This window comes from Chaetodon auriga, chromosome 24 (assembly GCF_051107435.1).
Source record: "Chaetodon auriga isolate fChaAug3 chromosome 24, fChaAug3.hap1, whole genome shotgun sequence".
Classification (NCBI taxonomy): Eukaryota; Metazoa; Chordata; class Actinopteri; order Chaetodontiformes; family Chaetodontidae; genus Chaetodon; species Chaetodon auriga.
The window spans coordinates 4,853,218-4,878,259 of record NC_135097.1 but is presented as its reverse complement, the minus strand read 5'-3'; the positions used below and the strand labels follow the sequence as shown (position 1 = coordinate 4,878,259).

General features: G+C 41.8%; 3 protein-coding genes across 3 annotated transcripts; all 3 read left to right on the top strand.

Annotated features, from left to right (window-relative positions):
* The first annotated feature begins 1,549 nt into the window (after positions 1 to 1,549).
* LOC143317445 (E3 ubiquitin-protein ligase TRIM47-like) lies at positions 1,550 to 3,348 on the top strand. Its single transcript, XM_076725601.1, has 3 exons — positions 1,550 to 2,077; positions 2,968 to 3,198; positions 3,322 to 3,348. Exons 1-3 carry the CDS (start codon positions 1,550 to 1,552, stop codon positions 3,346 to 3,348), a joined length of 786 nt encoding a protein of 261 aa, XP_076581716.1.
* Positions 3,349 to 4,332: 984 nt separating this feature from the next.
* On the top strand, positions 4,333 to 8,148 carry LOC143317216 (E3 ubiquitin-protein ligase TRIM21-like). Its single transcript, XM_076725257.1, has 7 exons — positions 4,333 to 4,410; positions 5,303 to 5,874; positions 5,965 to 6,060; positions 6,379 to 6,612; positions 6,722 to 6,869; positions 6,951 to 6,977; positions 7,074 to 8,148. The coding sequence occupies exons 2-7, from the start codon at positions 5,305 to 5,307 to the stop codon at positions 7,634 to 7,636; spliced, it is 1,638 nt and encodes a 545-aa protein (XP_076581372.1). The 5' UTR covers positions 4,333 to 4,410; positions 5,303 to 5,304; the 3' UTR covers positions 7,637 to 8,148.
* A 277-nt stretch (positions 8,149 to 8,425) lies between these two features.
* On the top strand, positions 8,426 to 24,018 carry LOC143317444 (uncharacterized). The gene is given in 39 exon segments (XM_076725600.1): positions 8,426 to 8,502; positions 9,616 to 10,094; positions 10,701 to 10,782; positions 10,882 to 10,964; positions 11,046 to 11,129; positions 11,210 to 11,306; positions 11,412 to 11,479; positions 11,598 to 11,678; positions 11,788 to 11,850; positions 12,128 to 12,206; positions 12,291 to 12,331; positions 12,451 to 12,546; positions 12,646 to 12,741; positions 13,075 to 13,170; positions 13,323 to 13,418; positions 13,701 to 13,779; positions 13,864 to 13,904; positions 14,025 to 14,120; positions 14,220 to 14,315; positions 14,649 to 14,744; positions 14,897 to 14,956; positions 15,062 to 15,143; positions 15,225 to 15,268; positions 15,394 to 15,489; positions 15,754 to 15,849; positions 15,929 to 16,024; positions 16,289 to 16,378; positions 18,486 to 18,521; positions 19,674 to 19,914; positions 20,123 to 20,208; positions 20,454 to 20,529; positions 20,626 to 20,705; positions 20,908 to 21,003; positions 21,332 to 21,427; positions 21,513 to 21,616; positions 21,702 to 21,810; positions 21,990 to 22,134; positions 22,237 to 22,263; positions 23,150 to 24,018. Coding segments are annotated over 38 exon segments (4,155 nt in total). The 5' UTR covers positions 8,426 to 8,502; positions 9,616 to 9,617; the 3' UTR covers positions 23,698 to 24,018.
* Positions 24,019 to 25,042: the final 1,024 nt, after the last annotated feature.

Sequence of the window (25,042 nt, the reverse complement as noted above, 5' to 3'; positions counted from 1 at the left end):
AAGTTTTGATTAGTTAAGTCGATTTTCAGGCAAAAATTAGTCAAGCTGTGAACTGATCATTCATCAGAAATTTATTGTTTGTTGTTATCTAAGTTATAAGCAAGTCCGTTTCATTTTAGCCACTTTTCATTTTCAGCATTTAGACCAACATGTCAGAGCAGAAACACACAACCCGAACTCTATTTTTACTGTGAATACTTTTACTCTATATACTTCAGCAATCAGCAGGCCATTTTGAATGAATCACTTACCCGCATCAGAGAGAATACTGGATTCTGATTGGCCAGGAGGTGACCACGTGGCTCCGACACAGCGTCTTCACTGCTGTTCTGCATGGCAGCCCGTCATAACCTGAAGCTCGTTCATGTCAGATGTTCCTATGTTGTGGCTTCTACTTGCTTAAGAGGGAAAATCATGTTTTGTTTATGTTCGGCGCTGACGGAAAGTATTTTCCCAACGATAGACAAACAATGCTTTTGTATATAACGCATTTTATACTTCTCTATATTGAATGATATTGTGTAATCTACCCTCCCTCCTCTGTTACTTCCTGACCCCAATAAGGAGTGAGGGTGTGTCAGGGTCAGCTAAACCACATCGTCTGTCTTATCACTCCAATTTAAAAGGTTTCTCATGCATTAGAAATAAAATTCAACATATTTATTGTCCAGTAAAGAAGTTTGTTAGCATGCATGCTAGGAAAGAGCTCAGAGTTGGAGGGGGTGTTCCTCTGCAGCTGCAGGGAGAAGCTTGAATCAAAACACTCTCGTAAATTTAACAATGATTTACTGTTTAACCAAATACAGCCGTCATCCTCAACCCAAAATGTAAGCAGTTAAGGAAGCATGAAAAGCATAAAGCCACAAACAATATATTAAAAACAACTGCAGGCTTTGCAGGAGTTAAGTTTTGTGTTACAATAGCATTACACTATTCTATGCATCTTAAAGAAGACTGAGACTCTACAGCACAAAAAAAACCTCCACCAGATATTTCCCCTTTCCTGGTTTTAGCCGCACACCTGACAGAGATCTGCAATCTGCTGAGTGCACTCTTTCTGTTAGAATCAGGTAAACTGTGTTCAGGTGTGAGTTCACTGGTCCCTTCTGGAATCCATGAATTTCCAGTCCAGATATCCACATACCAGTCCCTGCTGAGCTCTGCCCCATGTTATTTAGACAGTATTGTCTCTGGAGAAGTGCGTAGATGACTCTAGGAACTCCTCCTTAAATGGCTAAACAATATAAATATCTCAAATTACTTGTAGTTGTGCAGTTGAATAAAAATGTTTGGTCTTTTCATCCTGTCATTTGACACACAGACTGAGACACAAATGTTTGTACTCAGTCTTGCTCAGCTGGTTTTGGTTTCTGCCATCAAAGCTAAATTGTCTGAGAGGTATTGTAATTCATATGTGTGCAAACACAAGTCTTTGTTTTCTGCACAGATACACTGTATTCACCAACCGGTGGAATGCACCATCTCCTGTGCATGCTGATAAAACAGACAGACGGACTGCAGGTGTGTGCAGACGCTAAGTTTTGACCTCATGTCAGAGCCTCCTAAGTGCTGCATCTGTCTGGATGAGTTCACCAGCCCCGCCTCGCTCCCCTGTGGACACTGCTTCTGCCTGGGCTGCATAGGCGAATACTGGAGGATCCATGGGGCCTGTCAGTGCCCCCTCTGCAAGGCCATTTTCCCCACCAGGCCACAACTTAAAACGCACCAGACACTGAATGCCGGCGCCCCCTCAGAGGAAGCAACTGTGCCTTTAAAAGCCAGAGAGGTTCCCTGTGATTTCTGCCCTCAAAAGCACCGAGCAGTCAAGTCCTGCCTGGACTGCATGGCCTCATACTGCGCCGCTCATCTGGAGCCGCACTACCGGAACGAAGCTCTTGGGCGCCATCTTCTGATCAGTGTGGCGAAGAACCTGGAGGACTCAGTGTGTAGGCTGCATGGAAAGCGGCTGAACAAGTTCTGCAGGAGTGATCAAACGTGCATTTGTGCCATGTGCGCCCAGACGGACCACAGGGGCCATCACATTATTTCTGTCAGCAGGGAAGCCACAAAGAAGAAGGTAAAGTTTAACAAAAGCCCCACAGCAGCAAACATGAAAAGATTTTGCTGAACTTTGGACTTTGTAAGTTCTTTGTGAGTCACTTGAAGTTGCCGGGTGCAGATTTATCATTGATTGTTTAACATTTCATAACACAATGCTCCTCTTACAAATAAAAAGGTGAATTCCCAACACTAAAACACACCATTTGTCAACTTAATACACTTCACATGGTCTGATATGACCAGCGGCTAATGTCAGCAAACTTGTTGTTTTCAGTTTGCTGACTCTCCTCCACTTATGCTGCAGCATTTAGCTAAATGCTAACATACTTTACAGCTAAACAAAACTGCTTTGAAATCTGCTTGCACACTGCATTTGTTTATGGTTTCATGTTTATGAGAAAACCTGAAAGCTGAGCTAAAGCTTTCTCATCACGACACATAAAGTTTGACAGAGAAAACAATAACAATACAATGTGGAAACAACAAACATCATTTCTATGGCAGTAAGCCACAACTTTAGAGAACATCTGGTCTTAATTGTGAGAAACCAGAGCAAAAACCACCAGGATGACAGAAATATTTAAGCATGATCTCATTTAAGCACACATTTATACAAAAATACCACAATTAATTTGCATTTCATGGAATCTGAAGAGGAAGTACATGATAAATTATTCAGAGAGAACCCTTCATGCTGGTGGGTTGAAGGTCTGAAAATCTCAATGAAGCAAAATCAGGCCTGTTTTGCATCAAGTGTCAAAGGAAAATAAGAACAAACTGACGTCTCTGAAGGGTTGCGGTCGGGATTGCAACACGCTTCAGATGCTGAGAGAACAATGCAGCAGTGACACTGAGGTCTGCTTTGGCTTTATGAAAATAACACTGTGTCTAATGTTTCCTCACAAGGTTAAACTAAAACGGAGGAGGATGAAACTTCAGCAAGCCGTTCAAGAGAGACTGAGCAAAGTGGAGAAAATCAAGCTCTCTGCAGACCTCGGTGGAGAACATCCCGACGAGTCGTGGGCACAAAATAAAGAGCTCATCAGACGGCTGGAAGAAGAAATCTGTGAGCTGCAGAGGAGAAAGGCTGAGCTGGAGCAGCTGTCGCAGATTGAAGACGACCTCCACTTCATACAGGTCTGCACGGAGAGTCGACAGATCCGTCATTCAGTGAATCCTCCTCCTTTTAATTTCTTTGGTCTGCGACGCTGCACAGCAGATGCTCATCCTTTAATGCCGTCTCTCTCTTGGTTTTGACAGAAATTCCTCCTCAGTGCTTCATCTTAACGACTGGACGAACACATTGACGACTGACCTTCAAGAGCACCGGAACAACATTTTTTATTATTCTCTAAAATGGTTTAATAATCCATATTCAGCATGGATGGTGAGAAATATGCTTATTCACTGTCTGGCTGAGAGTTTCCAGTCTTGGTGCTAAGCTAAGCTTTTATATTGAAGACAGAGTGGAATTGATCCTCTCATCTCAGATTTAAAAGAGCAAATACCGTATGTGCAAATGAAATATTAATGATTTGTACGAATTTAAAGAAACAGTAAATCTCAAGGACTACAATAACTGCTTTAGACCAGTAAATCAAAATAAACTGAAACTGATCCGGGGTTTGGGCAATAACTGAGAATATGTTGTATGAATGTAACTTATGCTTGGATGGATGATGTCATTTAGTGAGCTGACATGCTGTGCTGTATTTCAATAAAAATGTTTGTGGTTTTTTGTGTTGTTTTCTTGGATAAATGAATAAAATGTCAAATTCAAAACACTGCTCATGCTAAAAACGTTTTTTTTTTTATAAAAATTAGATAAATCAGTACTTTTTTGTGTGTTGTTGGAGTTGGAGATGCACTAGTAGCATTAATCAAAAAACATCATTAACACTACTACTACTACTACTAATAATAATAATAATAATAATAATAATAATAATAATAATATTTGCTGGGACCATATTCTGCGTACTTTCACTTTTGATTCTTTACATAAATTTGGCTGATAATACTCACATCCTCTACTTAGCTAAGCTTTGTAATGCAGGACTTTTCCCGATCTGTTATCGACACGACGATTGAATACTTCATCCACCGCTGGATCTGTGTGAACTTGCTCAACGTGCAACACACCCTGCAGCTCATAAAACAGGTGAGGTGGATGCTCCCTTGCATGCTGACATGCCTCTTTCAGTAAAGGAAGTGAGTAGCAGAGCTTAGGAACAGAAATGAAACTTAACAGAGGGAGGAAGCCCCAGAGGAAGGACACACAATAGCTGGGAGTAGAGAGGGAACGAGACAGAAGCCCGAAGAGATAAGAAGCCTCTCAGTCGCTGAAAGGTAGTATTATCCTCCACATATAACAATTATATCATATTAGACATGCTTCTTATGAAGAGAATGAACTCTTTGTGGTTAAAACCAGTCGTCCCTTGTCTATTATTTTACTGTGTGTAGCACTGAATTTCAAAATCAGTTGAACTAAGTTGTTGGTGTTTTTGACAGGGATTTTACCTAATTAATGATTTGGGAAAGTGTGTTTGTTTGGTACCTAAATCTCGACTTTACACACACACACACACACACACACACACACACACAAGGCTGAATTATCCAGTGGGCGTGTCACCAGTAATGCCTATGAGTACTCATGTTTTCTTGTTGTGCATAAAGAAATCGCTTAAGGCAGCTAATGCTAGCACACTTAGACAAATTAACTATTCATTGCATTAGCTGGAAAGTGCACCATCACAAAGCTGTAATGGAGTATTTTCTCATTGTGTTGTTAGTATTTTTACTTCAGTAAAGGATCTGAACACTTCTTCCATCCCTGGTCAACCGTAATGTGTTGAAATATGTTTTATACAAACACCAGACATGAGCCTCCAGGTTCGTAATGCCTATGAGTACTGACGTTTTCTTGTTGTGCATAAAGAAATATACTTAGTCACCTTGATTTTTTTAAATGATGACCAGTAGCTTAAGGCAGCTAATGCTAGCACACTTTAACTAGCTATTTAGCATTTACCACTGTCCTGGACTTGCCATCTGCAGAAAATGTTATCACAAAAGTCTCTTCGCTTGAAGTAATTGGTTATTCATTGAACATTTAGACAAATATTTCAGTACAAAACAAGAATGTTTGCAGTGCGCTTCTTTGAAACGCAACAACATACTCATCTGAGACATTACGTCTCTACGTGAGTAACCTCATGTCGCTCTCTTTAAGCAGATATGGCTCAAGCATCACCCAACGAGACCTGCGCACTGGAGAAGCAGCTAATGTGCCCCATCTGCATGGATTTATTTGTGGACCCTGTCACTACTGCTTGTGGCCATTCCTTTTGTAAGGAGTGTGTGGAACGCAACATGAAGATCAATGACTCGTCGTGCCCCCTGTGCAAGAGGCATCAGAGCAAAACCCCAGATGTAAACATCATCCTGAGAAACATTGTCGAGCAGGTAAAAAAGGCAGCGGAGGAGGACGATGATAGGTTCACCGGAGCACCCGACGAGGTGGCCTGTGACATTTGCACAGAGCCAAAGCTGAAGGCTAAGAAGTCCTGCCTTTTGTGTCTTGCCTCGTACTGTTCGACCCACCTGGAGAATCACTCCTCCACTAAAAGGCTGAAGGGCCACAAGCTGGTGGAGCCCGTGAAGAATTTGGATGAGAGGGCCTGTCTGCAGCATGGACGCCCCTTGGAGCTGTACAGCAGGAAGAAGGAGAGATGCATTTGTGTAGAGTGCATGGATGAAGGTCACGAGGAGGTTGTTTCTACGGAGGACGAATGGATGAAAAAGAAGGTAAATTAACATGAAGGCTTGACTGTTTTGACTGTTTACGCACAAGATAAAACATCAAATGTACTGACTCATATTGTGCTGTTTCTACAGGCCGACTTCGAAAAAACCAAGACGGAGATAGAACAGAAAATTAAGAAGAGACAAACGCAGGTGGACGAGATTAATACATCTCTAAACACCTGCCAGGTAAGTTGCCAGGGAGACAAACTGATCCTGGACTGACATGGATTGAAAAACCAATCAGACCAGTTTGTCAAAGTCTAAACTGGCAGAGCAAACAGTGTGGCAGTTAAATGTAGCGGGAAGTATTTATCGGTGTCCCACACAAATGATAATGCCGCATCTTTGGCCAGTTGGTAGGTACCAGTAATGCCAGTATTGGAAATGTTGACCCTTAGTGGTACATGTAGCATTTGTGCAAGTGTTGTTAAGAGAAACAACATATGAGACAGAAAGAAAGGTCAAATGTCAAACAGACAATGCTTGCTTTTCTACAAATTTCAGGACCAGCTTGACAACGAGTGGTGGGAAATTGATGGTGTGTTCACAGCTGTGATTGCCATCGTGGAGAGAGCCCAGGCAGCAGCTCTTCAGCCGCTGAGGGACAGGAGGCAGGCTGTGGAGAAACAGGCAAAAGACCTCATAGAAGAGTTGGAGGAAGAGCTCAACAAGCTTGAGAAGGCCGTCACTAAGCTGGACGATATATTTGAGCTTGACGATCATGTCCATTTCCTGCAGGTGAGAGGAAACTGGTTGATTTTTGGTTGATTTGTTTGACCGATGAAGAGAAAGTGTGGCTTTTGAGGAGCTTTGTGGATTTCTTTCTTCCTCTTCTTCCCTGTCTCAGATTTACCCATCTCTTCAAGATGTGGACGGCATCAAAGACAGGACAGAGGTGGACTTTGATACCTCACTGTCTTTTGGCACCTTGAGAAAAACCACAACAGCCCTGTTGGACCAAATTAAAGACGAGCTGGAGAAGCTGACATCCACGGGTAAGAGACAAATCATGGTGGGAAATGTCAAAAGCTAAAATCTTGACTCAACTGATCTAAAACAATTCCTTCATTCCGCAGAACTTCTGAGACTTCCAAAGTTTGCAGGTGTGTGATTTAATCCGTTTCTTCATGACAATATCCTTCAAAAATAGAGACTTTTGCCTTCGGGTCTTTTAATTATTTTCAACTTGTAATTGGCAGTGGATGTAAGGCTGGATCCAACCACTGCACACCAACGTCTTGTTCTTTCTGACGATCGGAAGGAAGTGAAAGACAGAGGAGAGGACAAGGAAGTAGATGAGGCTCCTGAGAGGTTTGATCTGTATGCCAGCATCCTGGGGCTCAACATGTTGACCTCTGGGAAGTCCTACTGGGAGGTGGAGGTCAACAACAAGACAGGGTGGGACCTGGGTGTGGCGCGAGGCGACGCAAACCGCAAAGGAAAGCTCTCGCTGAACCCAGATAATGGGTACTGGCTTACAGTTCATTATGAAGATGAGAAGTACGCAGCCCTGACAGCGCCGCCGGTTCGTCTTTCCCTGGAAGAGAAACCAAAGAAGGTGGGCGTGTTCGTGGATTACGAAGAAGGCCTTGTGTCCTTCTACGACGTGACGGCTCAGTCTCACATTTACTCGTTTACCGAGTGTTCGTTCGGTGGCAAGATCTTCCCTTATTTCAGTCCACATGTAAAACAAGATGAGAAGAACTCTGATCCTTTGATTATTTCTGCTGTGAAAAAGTGTGAGGACGTGGATATGCCATGAAGTATGTGTGAGCTTCTCTTCCGGTTTTGGTCAGTTGTGCTTGGTTGAATCTATTTTTGGGGAATTTGTGGTTAGTGGTAGTATGAAGAAATGAACAATAGAGAAACCAGCAAAATTATTTTGAAGTGTGGGTGGAAAAGACACGATGAATACGCAGTAAGGTGTGCAGATATATGAAATCAACAAGCCTTGTTGCCCTGGAGTCACAACGCAACATGTTATTTGATGAAGTTTACACACCTCTTGCATTTGCTTTTAATGTTATAGCGCATCCACAGCTGTTTTCTCTTTCTCTGGTACACACATAATGCTTCTGTCAGTTTGATTGACAGCTGCTTCACCCAACCAAGACACGGCAAAAGTTTATGGCACAATTTTGGCCTTGTTTTTGAAGCTGCAGTCACTTATTTGTCTTGTGAGAGTCGGCAACGCTGTGATGAGGGAACATCAACTTATTCTTCTGGGCATGAAATGTGAAGTTGTGTGTGTGTGTGTGTGTGTGTACATGCAGAATGAAGCCTGATTATTTACAAAATATGCTGTTATTACATGTTTCAATCAAAAAGTCTAAATAAAATGAACATTTTCAAATTACATCTGGTTTCTTTTTTCTTCTGCAAATATGTGTGACCTCTGTAATCCACCACCGGATCCGGTCTGTCAGTGTGGCTGAAGCACGTCTGGACTCAGTTAGAGGAGAATCCCCTCTGCAGTGAGTCATTCAGGGCGGCGCTGAGTGAGGGCGGATGGCGCGTTTTTGGAAATGAAACTGAAAGCAGAAAAAGTGAACCCGCCAAACATCACAGTGCAATAAAGGAAATATTTTAGAGGCAGGGCGGCAACACAAGACAGAAGAAGACCACAAGGTAGGCAACACATCAGCACGTTTTCTTAAATCTTCAATCTTTTTTCTTTGAAAATCTGAATGCCAATGAAGGACTGTGTGCAGAGCGCAAGCTTTTTCAAGTCGGCTTAAGTGCTGCTGACATGAGGTCGTTCAAAATAACGGAGATTAAGGAGACCACAGAGAGATTTTTGTGCTTTAATTTGATTTGATAAGAAACATCTCATCAGCCTTTACAGCTCCATCAACACACTGAACTGATTATTATGCAGTGTAATATGTAATAACCTAAGTATAAAAATTGTAGTGGTGCAGTAGATTATTTTTCTAAGCATAGAGTTACAGAACAAATGCTGATTGATACATTTAATTAGGAAGTTTACATTCCAGAGGATGAAATTAATGGTTTTTATTGAAAAGGCGGAGGGTTAGTTGAAATAGGCGACAGTTTCCTGGATGAGGCAGAAATTCATTTCAGATTTTATTCACCGTAATACAGTGTCTAAGTCTGTAAAGTACTAGTAGTAGTGCAATATTTCCCTGTTGTAGTGGAGCACAAACAGAAAGAAGCACAAAATTAAAATAGTCAAGCAAAGTACAGAAAAACTTTCGCTTCTGCTTGCAGTACATATATAGCAAGTGTTACCGGATGCAAGTGAAAAGAGGTGCGCATGCTCTGAATCAACCAGCAGTGGTGGGATGTAACTGAGTACAATTACTCAAGTACTGTACTTAATTGCAAATTTGAGATGCTTGTACTTGAGTTTTTCCATTTTATGTAGCTTTATACTTCTGCTCCACTGCATCTCAGAGACAAATACTGTGTTTTTTTACTCCACTGCATTTGTCTGACAGCTTTAGTTACTAGTTACTTTTCAGATTACAGCTTTTCATACCCTGCTCGTCCAGTGAAAAACACGTATGTTGACATTTGGTGATTCGGGAACTGAAGGATGGAGTTTTCCTTTTTGGGTTGAGAAAATTCTCCTCTTTAAGACAAATTAACTATTTATTGCATTAGCTGGAAAGTGCATCATCACAAAGCTGTAATGGAGTATTTTCTCATTGTGTTGTTAGTATTTTTACTTCAGTAAAGGATCTGAACACTTCTTCTCATGGCGCTCTCTTTAAGCAGATATGGCTCAAGCATCACCCAACGAGACCTGCGCACTGGAGGAGGAGCTAATGTGCCCCATCTGCATCGATTTATTTGTGGACCCTGTCACTACTGCTTGTGGCCATTCCTTTTGTAAGGAATGTGTGGAAAGCAACATGAAGGTCAATGACTCGTTGTGTCCCATATGCAAGAGGCATCAGAGCAAAACCCCAGATGTAAACATCACCCTGAGAAACATTGTCGAGCAGATAAAAAAGGCAGCGGAGGTGGAAGATGAGGAGGAATGTGACATTTACACAGAGCCTAAGGAGTCCTGCCTTTTGGGTCTTGCCTCGTACTCTTCAACCCACCTGGAGAATCACTCTTCCACTGGCAACCTGACGGGCCACACGCTGGTGGAGCCTGTGAAGAATTTGGATGAGAGGGCCTGTCTGCAGTGCATGGACGAAGGTCACGAGGAGGTTGTTTCTACGGAAGACGAATGGAGAAAAAAGAAGGTAAATTACCATGAAGGCTTGGCAGTTTAGGGTTAGGGTATGAGGATCCCAGAGAGAGAGCAGCCTGCTAAGAGAACCACGGTCAAGAAGGAGTTAGATGTTTTATCAGTGACAACCAGTTTAAATTCAGTTAGAAAAAGGGCTTTTTTTAGCCATACTAGTGCTGTGGCTCTCAGCGATGAAAGTCTCTCTGTCGATTGGTTCATCACTTTGGTTCAGACTGAAAGATCTCAACAACTATTGAACAGATTGGTGATTTTGTGATCTTACCCCATCGTCAGCTCAGAACTATCATTTGTAATAATGGCATTCATCAGCCTCAGCCCAACTCTGTGTTAATGCTAGTTAGAAAATGTTAGCATGCTAATACACTACACAAGGATGCACATTAGCATTGCAGTTGGGCGCATGTTAGCATGTTGATGCTAGCCTCATGTCCAAAACCCACCTATTTTTGTGCAGCTTCACAGAGCAGCTATCTTGGCTATGGACTAATTTATCATTTACTGGATTCATTCAGCAGTAAAATGAACAGTTGCAATCATTACTGTGACCTTGATATAAATAATATCAACTTATTTTCAACTTTAAACCTTAACCTGACAGACTGCAGCATCACCACCAAGCACCAATGTCTATACCAGCTCTGCAGCAATGACAACCACAGACAAGGAGGAGTGCAAATCAAGTATGTACCCGATAATAGATCAGTCACAACAAGATTTTGGAAACTGGTCTGAAAAATGAAGCAGCTAAAACTGGGACTGACCATCTCTTTTCACTGCAGATTTTGCCTCTTCTCACTCTACTCAAACAGCCACAAAGCCAAAGTCACATCATCTGCAGCATGATGTCTACGATGGTGTGCAGGTAAAGCAGATCAGTTCAATTTCTCTGACCTGGATGTAAAAAAGATGAAAATTAATATTATATGAAATGAACATCTTTCAGGTGAATAGACCAGTCAAGGAGCATCAAACACCAACACCGCCTGTAACAGTAGTCCGACCAAAGGAGCACCAAGCATCATCACAGGTATTCTTTTCTGTAGGCATTACATTTTAAATTAAGCAATTAATAGTATATTTGAAGCATTTTTTTTATATCTTCATTAGCCAGCAGACCATAGAGAGATGACAGGAAATTGGAGCATCAACAGTTGTACCGACTCTGCAACTACAGCAGCCAGAGTCAAGGAGGAGCCCAGATCACGTACGCAAAGAACCCGAATTACACTTCATTCAAGAAAATATTGAGAAAATCAATCTGAAAAATAATACAGCTCAAGGTGACACTGATCATCTCCTTTCATTACAGCTTTAGAAATGCCACAAAGGTCTTCTCAAAGAGCCACAAAGCCACATGATTTGTCCACTGGGCTGCAGGTAAAGCAGATTTGCTTGGATTCTCTTACCAACATGGTCCTTTTCTGGCCTAGTTTCTTTATTGTTACATGTCTGGTTGTTTGGAAGAGCGATGTGTAAATTGATTGACATCTTTCAGGTGAACAGACCTAGTGGGGAGCGTCCAACAACTCCACCTCCAGTCAAGAAGAAAGACAGGGAGGATCAATCATTGTCACAGGTACTACTGTTATAACTCGACCATTTACTGTTGAAGACTCTTGATTATATTTTCAGTTGCTCAGCGGGTCTTTCTGTGATTGTTGTCCTGTCTTAAACCCCAAATACAGCATACAGAGGAAAGGAAAGTTAATCCTGAATTACTGCCGAAACTGCAGCTGAGAAAGGAAAAGGTGAGTGAAATCAGACACAACATCTTTTTCGCATCATAAATATATAAAAAGTACTATACAACACTGTTGTTGCTGCCACTTAAAAAAGAAAATGACTTGAATTCTCTTTGAACTTACACTAAAATGAAACTGATGGTGGATGCTGAAGGCATGAGATTAGTCTTTGCTTCAAGGAAAACCTTATTAATGTGAAAGAACAAGCCATAGAAATGATGAACAGTGTGAAACCACCTGGAAAAGTCATGTCACAAATTACAGTGTACTGTTTATCTGACAGAGTGACCCAGATTCAACGAGTACCACCACTCAAATTAATTCAGCAGCAGAGACCACAACAACGGAGGATAACAAATCAGGTATGTAGTAGCATGGTTTCATTCAGCACAGGAAATAACTCAATAATCAAGAAAATTAAGAAACTGCTGTATTCTTCTCTACAGTTTGTGACACTGCACAACCTGATTTCTCCACCGGCATGAAGGTACCTGATCAGCAGGATTTTGACTTTGGTGCATAAACCAAAGCTGATAGCGCAGTAAAGGTCATGATGTTATCATTGGGGTCTGACTTGCCTTTCACTGAATGTTCAACGTGTTTCAGGTGAAGGAACTGGCCCAGATGTTTTCAGCTCCCACGACCCAGGAAACAGCAGAGCAAGCAAAGAGGAAACACAGAGAGGAACAAAAGCCATCAGAGGTAGTCGACTCTGTAAATCTTATAGTTGAACTCACTGAGGGGCCTCATGGGAGAGGCTTTGCCAGAATACAGAAATGTTTCCCTGTTTCATTCTTTCAGGTGAAGCATGTAGCCCAGAAGGCTTCAGCCGCCACAGCCCAGGAAAGAGCAGTCCAACCGAAGGAGAAGGACAGGGAGGATCAAAAACTATCACAGGTACAGCCCGGGTGCCTCTGCTGTATTGTACCCATGGCTGTGTCCAATGGTTGGTCCACCACGTTGGTCCAGACTGACAAATAGCTTTAGATGGTTGCAGTGAAGTTATCTACAGACATGAATCACTTTCCAAGCAAGAGGTGCTGTTTTCAGCCTCTCCAGTTTGTTTTTTAGACTGTTGGTTGGACAAAACAAGATATCTGGACCCTGTCAAATTGTCAGAGGGGTTTTGGGATTCTCTTACCAACATGGTCCATTTCTAGCCTAGTTTCTTTATTGATACATGCTTGGTTGCTTGGAAGAGTGATGTGTAAATTGACTGACATCTTTCAGGTGAAGAGATCTAGCAGGGAGCGTCCAACAACTCCACCTGTGGCAACAGCAGTCAAGCCTAAGAAGAAATACAGGGAGGGTCAAACATTGTCACAGGTATGACTGTTTACGACCATTGATTTTTGCTTCACCTGCAGCATTTTTGTCGGTTTCAAACAAACAGCTACTTTGTATACGACACTGTTCACTGACAAGATGTCCATTATATCCATGTGTGTTCATGCACTGTGTGTGTACTTCCATTCAAGGCAAGCCAAAGGAAAGTTAAACCTGCATTACCGCCGAAACCGCAGCTGAGAAAGGAAAAAGTGAGTGAAGTCAGACAAGTGGAGAGAGCCCGTGAGGTAAACAGCAGCATTTTATTCTTTTTCTTATCATAATATAAAACGAACTATACGACACTGTTGTTGCTGCCACCTAAAAAAGAAAATGACTTGAATTCTCTTTGAACTTACACTAAAATGAAACTGATGGTGGATGCTGAAGGCATGAGATTAGTCTTTGCTTCAAGGAAAACCTTATTAATGTGAAAGAACAAGCCATAGAAATGATGAACGGTGTGAAACCACCTGGAGAAGTGCTGGAAAAGTCGTGTCACAAATTACAGTGTACTGTTTATCTGACAGAGTGTCACAGATTCAACGAGTACCACCACCCAAATTAATTCAGCAGCAGAGACCACAACAACGGAGGATAACAAATCAGGTATGTAGTAGCATGGTTTCACTCAGCACAGGAAATAACTCAATAATCAAGAAAATTAAGAAACTGCTGTATTCTTCTCTACAGTTTGTGACACTGCACAACCTGATTTCTCCACCGGCATGAAGGTACCTGATCAGCAGGATTTTGCCTTGGGTGCATAAACCAATGCTGATAGCGCAGTAAAGGTCATGATGTTATCATTTGGGGTCTGACTTGCCTTTCACTGAATGTTCAACGTGTTTCAGGTGAAGGAACTGGCCCAGATGTTTTCAGCTTCCATGACCCAGGAAACAGCAGAGCAAGCAAAGAGGAAACACAGAGAGGAACAAAAGCCATCAGAGGTAGTCGACTCTGTAAATCTTATAGTTGAGCTCACTGAGGGGCCTCATGGGAGAGGCTTTGCCAGAATACAGAAATGTTTCCCTGTTTCATTCTTTCAGGTGAAGCATGTAGCCCAGAAGGCTTCAGCCGCCACAGCCCAGGAAAGAGCAGTCCAACCGAAGGAGAAGGACAGGGAGGATCAAAAACTATCTCAGGTACAGCCCGGGTGCCTCTGCTGTGTTGTACCCATGGCTGTGTCCATTGGTTGGTCCACCACGTTGGTCCAGACTGACAAATAGCTTTAGATGGTTGCAATGAAGTTATCTACAGACATGAATCACTTTCCAAGCAAGAGGTGCTGTTTTCAGCCTCTCCAGTTTGTTTTTTAGACTGTTGGTTGGACAAAACAAGATATCTGGACCCTGTCAAATTGTCAGAGGGGTTTTGGGATTCTCTTACCAACATGGTCCATTTCTAGCCTAGTTTCTTTATTGATACATGCTTGGTTGCTTGGAAGAGCGATGTGTAAATTGACTGACATCTTTCAGGTGAAGAGATCTAGCAGGGAGCGTCCAACAACTCCACCTGTGGCAACAGCAGTCAAGCCTAAGAAGAAATACAGGGAGGATCAAACATTGTCACGGGTATGACTGTTTAAGACCATTGATTTTTGCTTCACCTGCAGCATTTTTGTCGGTTTCAAACAAACAGCCACTTTGTATACGACACTGTTCACTGACAAGATGTTCATTATATCCATGTGTGTTCATGCACTGTGTGTGTGCTTCCATTCAAGGCAAGCCAAAGGAAATTTAAACCTGCATTACCACCAAAACCGCAGCTGAGAAAGGAAAAAGTGAGTGAAGTCAGACAAGTGGAGAGAGCCTGTGAGGTAAACAGCAGCATTTTGTTCTATAGCAAATGCTTGAAATATTGTAAACCTTCTACCTTTCTCTGACAGAATGTGCCGGAGCCAACAAGAGTCACCACCCAAATGAATCCAGCATCAGCACAAGCCACAACTGAGGAGGATCCTAAATCATGTCTGTACAGTATTATGGTTCATTAATAATCAGTACAAGTAAGAAAATGTGGTTGACAGTCAAAATCTTCTCCTTCAACAGCGTGTGAAGCTGCACAGAGCCCAGATTTCTCCACTGGTTTGAAGGTACAGCTGATTTTTGACTTGTTCGGATGTTAGCAACAACTTCTTTAACACATTGAGCCTCATACACGACCTTTATACTGTTCATGACTGACTGCATCTTAGATTGAGCGTTAATCATGTTTCAGGTGAAGGACCTGACCCGGATGTTTTCAGTGACCACATCCCAGAGAACAGCAGTCCAACCAAAGGGCAAAGACAGAGAAGAACAAAGACAATCGCAGGTAGTAGAGCCTGTATATATAAATATATATATATCAGTTGTAATTTGTATGGGAGTCATTTGTATGAGTTAGTAATTCACCACTAAAAGTCAATCCCATGCAGTCCGGAGTGGAGGCTAATGTGTTGCTACATGATCATTGAGATGTTTCCAGGTGGTTGTTAAAATGTTAGTAAGGTGTGGTTGCATGGCAGTTTTAGGTAGTTACTAGGCAGTTGTTGAATATACTCATAATAAGTCGGATACTTGTTCTACTATCTTTCAGGTGAAGCCTATATCCCAGAAGCTGTCAGCCACCACAGCCCAGGATACAGCAGTTCACCCAAAGGAGCAAGACAAAGGGGATCAAAAACGAACACAGGTACCTGATACCTCATACAGGACCTTTATACTGTTCCTGACTTACTTGTGTCTTGCACTGAGTGTTAATCATGTTTCAGGTGAAGGAACTGGCCCGGATGTTTTCAGCAACCACAATCCAGGAAACAGCAGTCCACCCGAAGGGCAAAGACAGACAGAAACAAAAGCTATCGCAGGTAGTAGAGCCTCTGTTTTTCATGCTACCTAACACCCCATTTACACCTGGTTTATAAATGAGATCTGAATCCAGATACGTTGAATGCGTTCTTGTTGTCCTCACTGAGATTGAGGTGGTGGCAAATCAACACTCCCTTTAAAAAAAACAAAGTTTTGTGAGTTAGGGGAAACTTTATAAACTATGTGAAATATTAGTTTCAAGAAATCATAATTCTGCAAATTTAATACATAAAGTCGTGCACTGAGTGTTAAACATGTTTCAGGTGAAGGAACTGGCCCGGATGTTTTCAGCGACCACTACCCAGCAAACAGCAGTCCGACCAAAGAAGAAAGACAAGAAGGATCAAACCTGGTCATAGGTACAACACCAGTGCATTGATTGCACCCTGCTTGTTTGAGCAATGCCAGTTTTCTTATTTTAGGGATGTAACAGCACCGCTGATCAATCTCTGGTCTGCCAGGCCTGCTGGAGCTTCAACTAATTGATGAAACTTTGTACAGTCATGACTTTGGGTTTCCCCTGACACAAGCAAGTTTTCCCTTATTGTGCAACTTTTTTTTCATACTGTCATAAGGTAGAAATATGTATTTATTAAATTAAGGGAACCTTGACTGGCTGGAGATGAACAATGTGCTCTCAGACGTGGTGAAACTTGTACAGGATGCTTAGCAGAAGTTCCTTGACCTTCCATACTCCATCAGTTAGATGTCACTTTTGTTTTGTATTGCCTTCATTTGTCATTTACAGTTACTAATAATGGCCAAAAGGAAAGTATGTATGTGTAGCAGATGTGACTTATATCCTCTGGTTAACTGCACACAGATGCTTTGTGTCTGCAGGAGAGAACCAGGAAGCTCCGGGGAGGTTTGGCAGCATCCCAGGGCTCCACAGGTTGACCTCTGAGAAGTCAAACTGGGAGGTTGTTGTCAGCAGCAAGGCGGGATGGGATCTGGGTGTCGCAAGAGGTGATGCAAACCACAAGGGGAAACGTTTGCTTCCCTGATAGCAGTTACTGGGTAACTGGACATAATGAAAACAAAGAGTGCTCAGGCCTGACAGCACTGCCAGTTTGTCTTTCCCTGAAAGGAAAACCATAAAACATGGGAGTATTTGACGTTTATGAGGAAGGTCTCGTCTTCTTGTACAGTCTCAGATCTGCCTCTTTAAATGGGTGTTTCTTTACTGGAGAGATTTACCCCATTTCAGTTTGCACCTTAAAGGAGATGCTGAAAGTGCTGATCCTGTAAAATACCAGTAATTATGCATTAAAACGTTAATATGAGGGTGTGTGTGCAACATACTTGCAGCCATTTCCTTTTTTTATTGTTATCTACCATTAACCACTACATCAGTGGTTTACGGTTACTGTTAGCATTTTTGTTAAAGCTACATTTTGTTAAAGGGGATAAATAATAAGCTCTTAGTGTAGGTCAAGCTCCTACATTTCCCATAGTGCAGATGAATCATGTGTTTTATAAAGCTCAACCTTTCCAGGAAACACTTCTGAATAGCAGGGTTAAGTTTGGGGGGGGGGGGTGTTGTTGAATGTACATGCTCTGCAGTTTTTTTTCTACATATCTGATGGAGAATATGCTCTTTTTGTATAAATACATCTAAAGCTCAGTCAGCTCACTGATTTCATGAGTCTTCTTGTTTGCCTGTGCTACTGCTGCAGTGGCTAAGCACTGTAGCTAAATGCTAAACGACTGTGGAACAAATTTTCCAGTTTAACTTTCCAGCATTTTGGTGTTCGGCAGCTTGCTGAGACCTACAGTGTATTGTTAAAAAAAGAAAAGAAAGAAAGAAAAAAAAGTGTACTGAAGTATTTATATTAAATAAAACCCTAAAAATTAAAGTTGTACATTTATTGTAAAATCCTTAATTTGTTCAAAGAAAATTAAGGTTCCTTAATATAAATAAATAACTATATTAGTATTTTTTTTTTTACCTCAGACTTATGAATTTTTATTGTATATGCACAATGTGTGACTATAATCTCAAAGAATATTCAAGCTTTTTCTTATCATTTTACAACTCTAATATCAGAAATTCAGAGGTTTTCTCTCTGCAAATTACCCTCCTCCTCCGGATCTGTATTTTATTTATTTATCTATTTTTAATACCTACAGTAGGCCTAATAGTCTGTCATGCAAATGATAGATGTTGATTGGAAAGGAAAGCTGCTCTTCTCTTACTCGATCATGAACATTTCACATGTTTAAATGTCTTCAGATGTCAGATCCTCTGACAGGATGACAAAGTGTCAAAGTACAGAGTAAAAAAACTAAAAAACAGATGTGCATTGTTTTACTCTGAACTTTGAGACTCTTGCCACAGATCAGCGTTGCATAAGAGCATTAAACTCCAGCGCAGTTAGCAGGAAAACCTCAGGATCATTTTGGCTGAAATGAAAGTGAAAGAGTTCAGGATGAGCTGACAGAGACGGGAAGTGAAGACAGATCAGTCAGAGGAGCATCGAGGTGTGAGAGCTGAAGGTAAGCTGCTGCAGATCTCAGGTCTGATTCTGTTGTTATTTTTCATTAAAGGCTGCCACGACGCAACTTAACACCCAAAACCTCTCGGGTGAGAGTTCAGTGGTTTATCTTCCTGTTTCCTAACATTAAAATATTCAGTTGAAGTAATAAATAATAAGAAGTAGTAAAAACAGTTTATCTCTGCAAGAAAGTTTTCATTGATTGATTTATTTTAATGATAAGCCTGTTAGACATCAGTTTACTTGTGAAAGCTTATGTAACACTTCGATTGATAGTGATACCTGACACAGTGTGACGGAAGCCGGGGCAGGACCGCCGGCCTGCGGTGGTAAACCACAGGTTTCAGGGTGTGCACACAACACAGGAAACATAAAGAGGAGTGCGAGTAAAATGTCTCCCCTGATGAATGTTATGTTCAGATCTTGTTGTACTGTGTGAGTGTCCACCGAGTATGATGACGATAAATGTTTTATTGAAATGGTTTAAAGTCAGACTGCAGTATTTTACAATAGAAGAAAAAATGTTTTTATTATTATATCACGTGACAGAACTTCCACGATTATAGTCTATCATTCATGTCATTCATATATTGTTTATTGTGTACTTCATATTCATACACGTTCATACAAACATATTCTCATAATGTTATTTTAAATGTATACGTGACGCTTTCTTAAATTAACAATGCATACATACCAGACAAACGACTGGTATACCGTATCTGTGCCACTTTGATCTGGATTAGTGGAACATATTTATCAGTGTAAATAGCTTTCTTACTTTTGTATTTAATTTTCAGCTTATCTGCATGTCGCTCCTGGGATCAATAAAGTTTGATCTCACCTGACAGCTTGCTCCATTAATTAAAATTGTTTCAATCCCATTTCAAGAAGACCTCTTAAGGACCCCGACGAGGGTTTCTTGGAGGTTAACTGCTTAATTGCTGATTTACTTTCTGGTTGTGTCTCACTGTGTGTGATTTACAGCAGGAAGGAGTCGACACTGTATGATATACTCAGTGCCAGTAGAGGGAGACTAATTACTGTCTAATTCATGATCTCAGCTCTGCAAGTCCAGTCCAAGTTCTACAAACGTGGAGCCAGTGCTTTCCTGAACAGAAACAGATAAAAATATGCATTTTGACTTCTGCAGATAATCACCAGATCAGACATGAGCCTCCAGGTTTGCGGCTGCTGCGGCTGGTCCAAGGTCACCACCTACCATGGCCTGAGAACTCACCAGGGGAAGATGGGCTGCACGCCGAAGGGGATGAGGATCCCTGAGAGTGAGCAATACAGAGTCAACAGTTACTCTCCGAAATATACCTTCATCAGACCTCCAATCAAAATCGAAGACCCTTTCATGGACATCTTCACCCCTTCTGTCAAGCCTGGTGAGCAGCACTCCATGTATCAGTGATGTCTCCAAATCTTCAAACAGTTTAATCATTATTATCTGTCCCATATCTGCGTTAACTCAATTTAACTGCATGGTACAATGAACTGCACTTACAAACTACTGAATATAACACGGCTGTCAGCTGGTTCACAGCTTCAAAGACAACTTACTTGATAAAAGGGATGTTTTTTTCTTATTTTCAGCTGTTCAACGGAAGATGTGGACAAGCCTATGGGAAGAATCTCATAAGGACATTGGACTAATTAACGGCACTCCATTCCGGAAGGAGGTATATTCATGCAAAAAGGAAGCATTCATTTGGCTAAACAGGCATAAAAGCTGCACGACTGATTCGGGACATAATGTGTCGATACAAAATCATTATAGATAACAAATTATAGGATAGTCTGAAGGAAGAGAGCAATGTTTGTAAAGATGGTTACACGTCACGTGTCAGGATATCTTGAGTGATACGGAAAAGTTAGCAGCGTTTCATCGAGTAAAGCTCTAAAATCTTCTTCTTTTCTCCAACAGCCTTTGACAGTCATGTCACTGTCACAGACCCTCAGCAGCCGAGTGACTCCTGCAGTGACGAACACGGACAAGTCACGTACGCTCTGTCATTGATTCATACCAGAACAGGAATAACATGTAGATTCGGTTCAAAGCTTCTTTGTTTGACATCGACCATCTTCTTTCTTCACAGTGTTTGAAACTCCGCAGCGATCCCATCAAACCGCCACCAGAGCTCGTCGAGAGCTCGACTTCTCCGTCGGTGCCCCGCAGGTACAGCAGATTCTCCACTTGTTCGAATGACCTGCTGGAGAGCAAATCCAGTTCTGTGCAACCATCCAGATGCATCTGAAGTTTATTTAATTGCTTTGTAACCATGCACCACTGCAGCTTGAGCAGTTCTGCTGCATGTGAATTAGGTTCTTCTGTGTGTTTCCATTTGGTCCTGCTTGCACTGAGTGTTTTCATCCGTTAGGTGCCGCAGCTGGTCTGGGATCCTCTAACGACCACAGTTCAGGAAGCAGCAGTCCGACTAAAGGAGGAAGTAAAAGAGGCTGAAAAACTGATAAAGGTACTAAATGCAGAATGATCATTTTTCAACAGTTATCGTAGAGACATTCATGACTCTGGTGATCCTCTGACTTTTTTTCTAGGTCCGTGTTTTTCACTTATCCAGTGAAATATATCTGATATGTTCCAACAGCTGTTGGATGGGCTGCCATGACACACATTCATTTCATTATTTTAAAGCACCTCTCAGCCTTTCAGCGTTTATTAGATTTCAACTTTATCAGTCCACTCTACATTAATCAACACTGTCATTGTACTTGTGTGTGTGCATGCAAGGTGTCCCTGCGATGTGTGCATCCTAACATCAGTACTTTTTGCCTTCATTCCAGGCAAGGAAAGACAGGATAAAGGCAGATTTACTGCAGAAAATTCAGATGAGAGAGCAAAACATTGCTGAAGTCAGATCATCTGTAAAAGCCTGCAAGGTAAGCTGCAGGAGATTTTTAACTTCTTGGTTTTGGGTTTGATTAATACATCTTTAACCTGCTGCCTGTTCATCACACCTTTCAGGGCAGCTTGGATGCTGAATGGATGGAGATCAACAACGTGTTCTCGGAGGTGATGAGAGTTGTGGAAGACGCTCGGCAGAAAGCTCTTCGGCCTCTGGAGGAGAGGTCGGTCAGATTATGACGCCACAGTTAGAGGTCATCAGTGCAAAGTTTTATTAAAATGAACTCATGTGCTGTCTGTTATGTGTAGGAGAGACAGAGTAAAGAGAGAAGAACAAGATCTGCTTCAGAAACTGCAAAAGGAAATTAACAAACTCAAACAGACCATTGATGAGTTGGACAAAAATCCAAACTTGCAGGTGAGATTTTGGCCATTTTAACATTTGAGCAAGTCATTATGCTTCTGCATGTCAGAGCACAGTGTGACAGCCAAACGAATATCCACGGTTTAGTGCTCCAGAAATACAGCTACCATGGTGTAATAGTAGAGTTAGAGACGTCACCAACAACTCAGTGCTTTTGTCCACTTTCCTCACAGGTGTCTCCTCCAGCAGGCCTGGATGAATCTCAAGATTGGAAAAAAGTAACCGTTGACAGTCCATTCCCCCTCGGTTCACTGAAAACTGAAACATCACACATGATGGAGCGAATTCTCCAGAAATTAGAAAAACTCTCCTCTGTCGGTGAGCATTTACGAAGTTTATCAGGGGGAAGTTTATTCAGCGTCATCGCGGTCTGTATTTAATTCACAGTCACTTGTCATGATATCATTTATTTCTCCGCAGAACTCAAGAGGATTCCCACATTTGCAGGTGTGTGACTCAAAACTTCCTTTTTAATGCGACTAATCCAAATGTCAGATTGTATATGTGTATTAGTGCAGCTCGAATTTAAAGACATCACGAAGGAATTAAAAATCCAATTATTCTTCTAAAGGTTCAGTTTTTAAAGTCACATTTGTGTTTCTGATCATATGTTAGTCTGAGTGTTTTCTCATACAGAGCGGTATTTTGTTTAAGATCAAAAAAATGGAAAGAAAATAAAAGACAAAATATTCAGACCAACGTCATCACATCACCTGCACACAAATCAAAACCTTCATTCCAAATTCCAGTTCATACCAGCACCAACATCTGGCTTTGACACATAAAGTAGTCCTTTCAAAAAACAAGAAGAAGAAGAAGAAGCTAATGTAAGCGAAGGCTCAGGTCAAAACCTCACAGCAGAGCACATGTACTGTACTCTTACAACACCTGTGTTGTAATCATAACCATGATTACAACACCTGGAAACAAAATGTTGCATGATACTTGATTACAGCACTGGAAACTCAACAGAATACATGTGTGCTAATCATATTAATAATGATAATCATAGGATACATCCTTGATATACAAGCAATAAAAAGATATATAAGAAACATGAGTCACATACGAACTCATTGTTGATCTTGTGGGCACCTCTGTCGCCAAGTCATCCTTAAAAAACTGCAAACTTTAGTTGTATTTGCATTTAAATTGAAGCCTAATTAACGTTACGCCAGAGCTGGAGCTACACTGGTCGCTGTCAATGCCCCATTGCATTGTGGGGTATTTGTGCCAGCAGTGTCCAGTATTGCTTACTGTAATACTCACCAGAAATCTACTGTGTCCTTAACCATGATTCTGCTTGATTCTATCGTATTCTGTTCATCTGCAGTGGATGTAAAGCTGGACCAAACCACTGCACACCAATGCCTTGTTCTTTCTCCCGACGGGAAGCAAGTGAGAGATGGAGGACAGACCCAGAGAGTTCCCGACTCCCCAGGGAGGTTTGACATGTTTGGCAGCGTCCTGGGGCTCAACAGGTTGGCCTTCGGGAAGTCCTACTGGGAGGTGGAGGTCGGCAACAAGACGGGATGGGATCTGGGTGTAGCAAGACGTAATGCAAACCGTAAGGGGAAACTCTCGCTGACCCCGGATAATGGTTACTGGGTCACAGTTCATTATGAAGATGAAAAGTACGCAGCCCTGACTGCGCCAGCCGTCAGCCTCTCCCTGACAGCGAAGCCTCAGAAGGTGGGAGTGTTTGTGGACTACGAGGAAGGTCTCGTGTCCTTCTACGACGTGAAGACTCAGACTCACATCTACTCGTTTACCGAGTGTTTGTTCAGTGATGAGCTTCTCCCATATTTCAGTCCGCACCTTAAACGAAACGGGAAAAACTCTGATCCTCTCATTATCTCTGATGTGATGAAGCAGAAGTAGGCGCACGACGTGCATGTGTCACTGCTGCAATGAAGGTTGCACCACTCGTTACGAAACGCACAAGTCTGGGTGTACAGTAACATCTTAAACCGCCGAAGGGTTCACACTGGGGTCACCTCGGGTCTCTGGAGACTGTTTTCGTGTCCAATTTTAGACTTTTAGACGTTATCATGAAAATATCTTGTGTTTTTCATTTTAGTTTTAGATTATATATATTTTTCATATGTTTCACATTGCTGGTGTTTTGCAAAATGTATCTCTTCAAAAATATATATGAAATGTATGCGTGTGTGTGTGCGTGTGTGTGAAAAATGTAAGAAATGATCAACTAAAAACACAATTTTTACATATTTTATGCCAAGAACAGAACGAATAATGAAACATATCCTGTCAGTGACTGTTTTTAATGAGCCCACCCTTAATAATTGATTGTAAATATATGTTTTGTCCTCATATGACCTTTTTATATTTTCAGGTTAATCTGTTCAACCATGTGTCAAATGTCATAAATATCCTGCAGTATGAAGTGAGGATACATGAGCAGAGCCGGTGTTTGGGGAATATGTTCAGTTTTATTTTTCATGGCTGTGGTAAGAATAAAAGAATGAAACATGTTTGACACCTTGCCTGTCTCTCAGGTTTCTCTTTGCTGTTTTCTACCTGACCCTCCTCTCTGCTGCACACCTGTCCCTCATCAGACCTCTGTGACTTTGTGTTTCATCAAAGATAGTTCTGGAGCAGATCTGGGACACCGTGGCCCAATCAGCACCTTTCATTTCAAGAGTTTTGTATCCAGATACAATTAGTCGAGCTTTGATACACCTTACTTTACACTCAGCCGCATATATTCAAATGTTTGCCTGATCACATGTCTGACTGTTGCCTGTCTTGCGTTGGCCTCACCTGTCCTGCCCTGACGTGTTTCACCTGTCCCTCGTTAGCCTCTCATGTATTTAGTCAGTGGTTTGTCTGAATGCTTGAGTGTCCCACGTTCACTTCTTCTTGAACAGCCAAACGTTTTATTGTCTTCGTGGGCTTTCATCGTCACTGCACTCTCACCCAGAAAGACCTTTTAGTGATGAAATGATCTCCGCATGATCAAATGTGTTGAGACAGTCGGCGTCAACCCTCAGCCCTGATTCAAGTTGCAGGGGGCAATGATGGCTGGTTAAAATTTCAGCAGAGATTGAGCTGCATGTACACATCCAGGAAAGAAGCATTTACACCCTACGATCAGTCTTTGAATCTGTCTTTGAGCTCAAAGCCTTGTAGAGTGTGGCTGCTCACAAATTCAACCGGCTGCATTGTGGCTACAGCTGATTGCGGCCATTTCAGACAATGTTAG

Excerpts from the sequence above, each read along its gene's own strand:
- LOC143317445 (XM_076725601.1), top strand. The coding sequence starts at position 1,550 with ATGTCAGAGCCTCCTAAGTGCTGCATCTGTCTGGATGAGTTCACCAGC. Across the intron at positions 2,078-2,967 it reads GGGAAGCCACAAAGAAGAAG|GTTAAACTAAAACGGAGGAG; the intron begins GTAAAGTTTAAC and ends TTTCCTCACAAG. Across the intron at positions 3,199-3,321 it reads ACGACCTCCACTTCATACAG|AAATTCCTCCTCAGTGCTTC; the intron begins GTCTGCACGGAG and ends TGGTTTTGACAG.
- LOC143317216 (XM_076725257.1), top strand. The coding sequence starts at position 5,305 with ATGGCTCAAGCATCACCCAACGAGACCTGCGCACTGGAGAAGCAGCTA. Across the intron at positions 5,875-5,964 it reads ACGAATGGATGAAAAAGAAG|GCCGACTTCGAAAAAACCAA; the intron begins GTAAATTAACAT and ends CTGTTTCTACAG. Across the intron at positions 6,978-7,073 it reads GAGACTTCCAAAGTTTGCAG|TGGATGTAAGGCTGGATCCA; the intron begins GTGTGTGATTTA and ends TGTAATTGGCAG.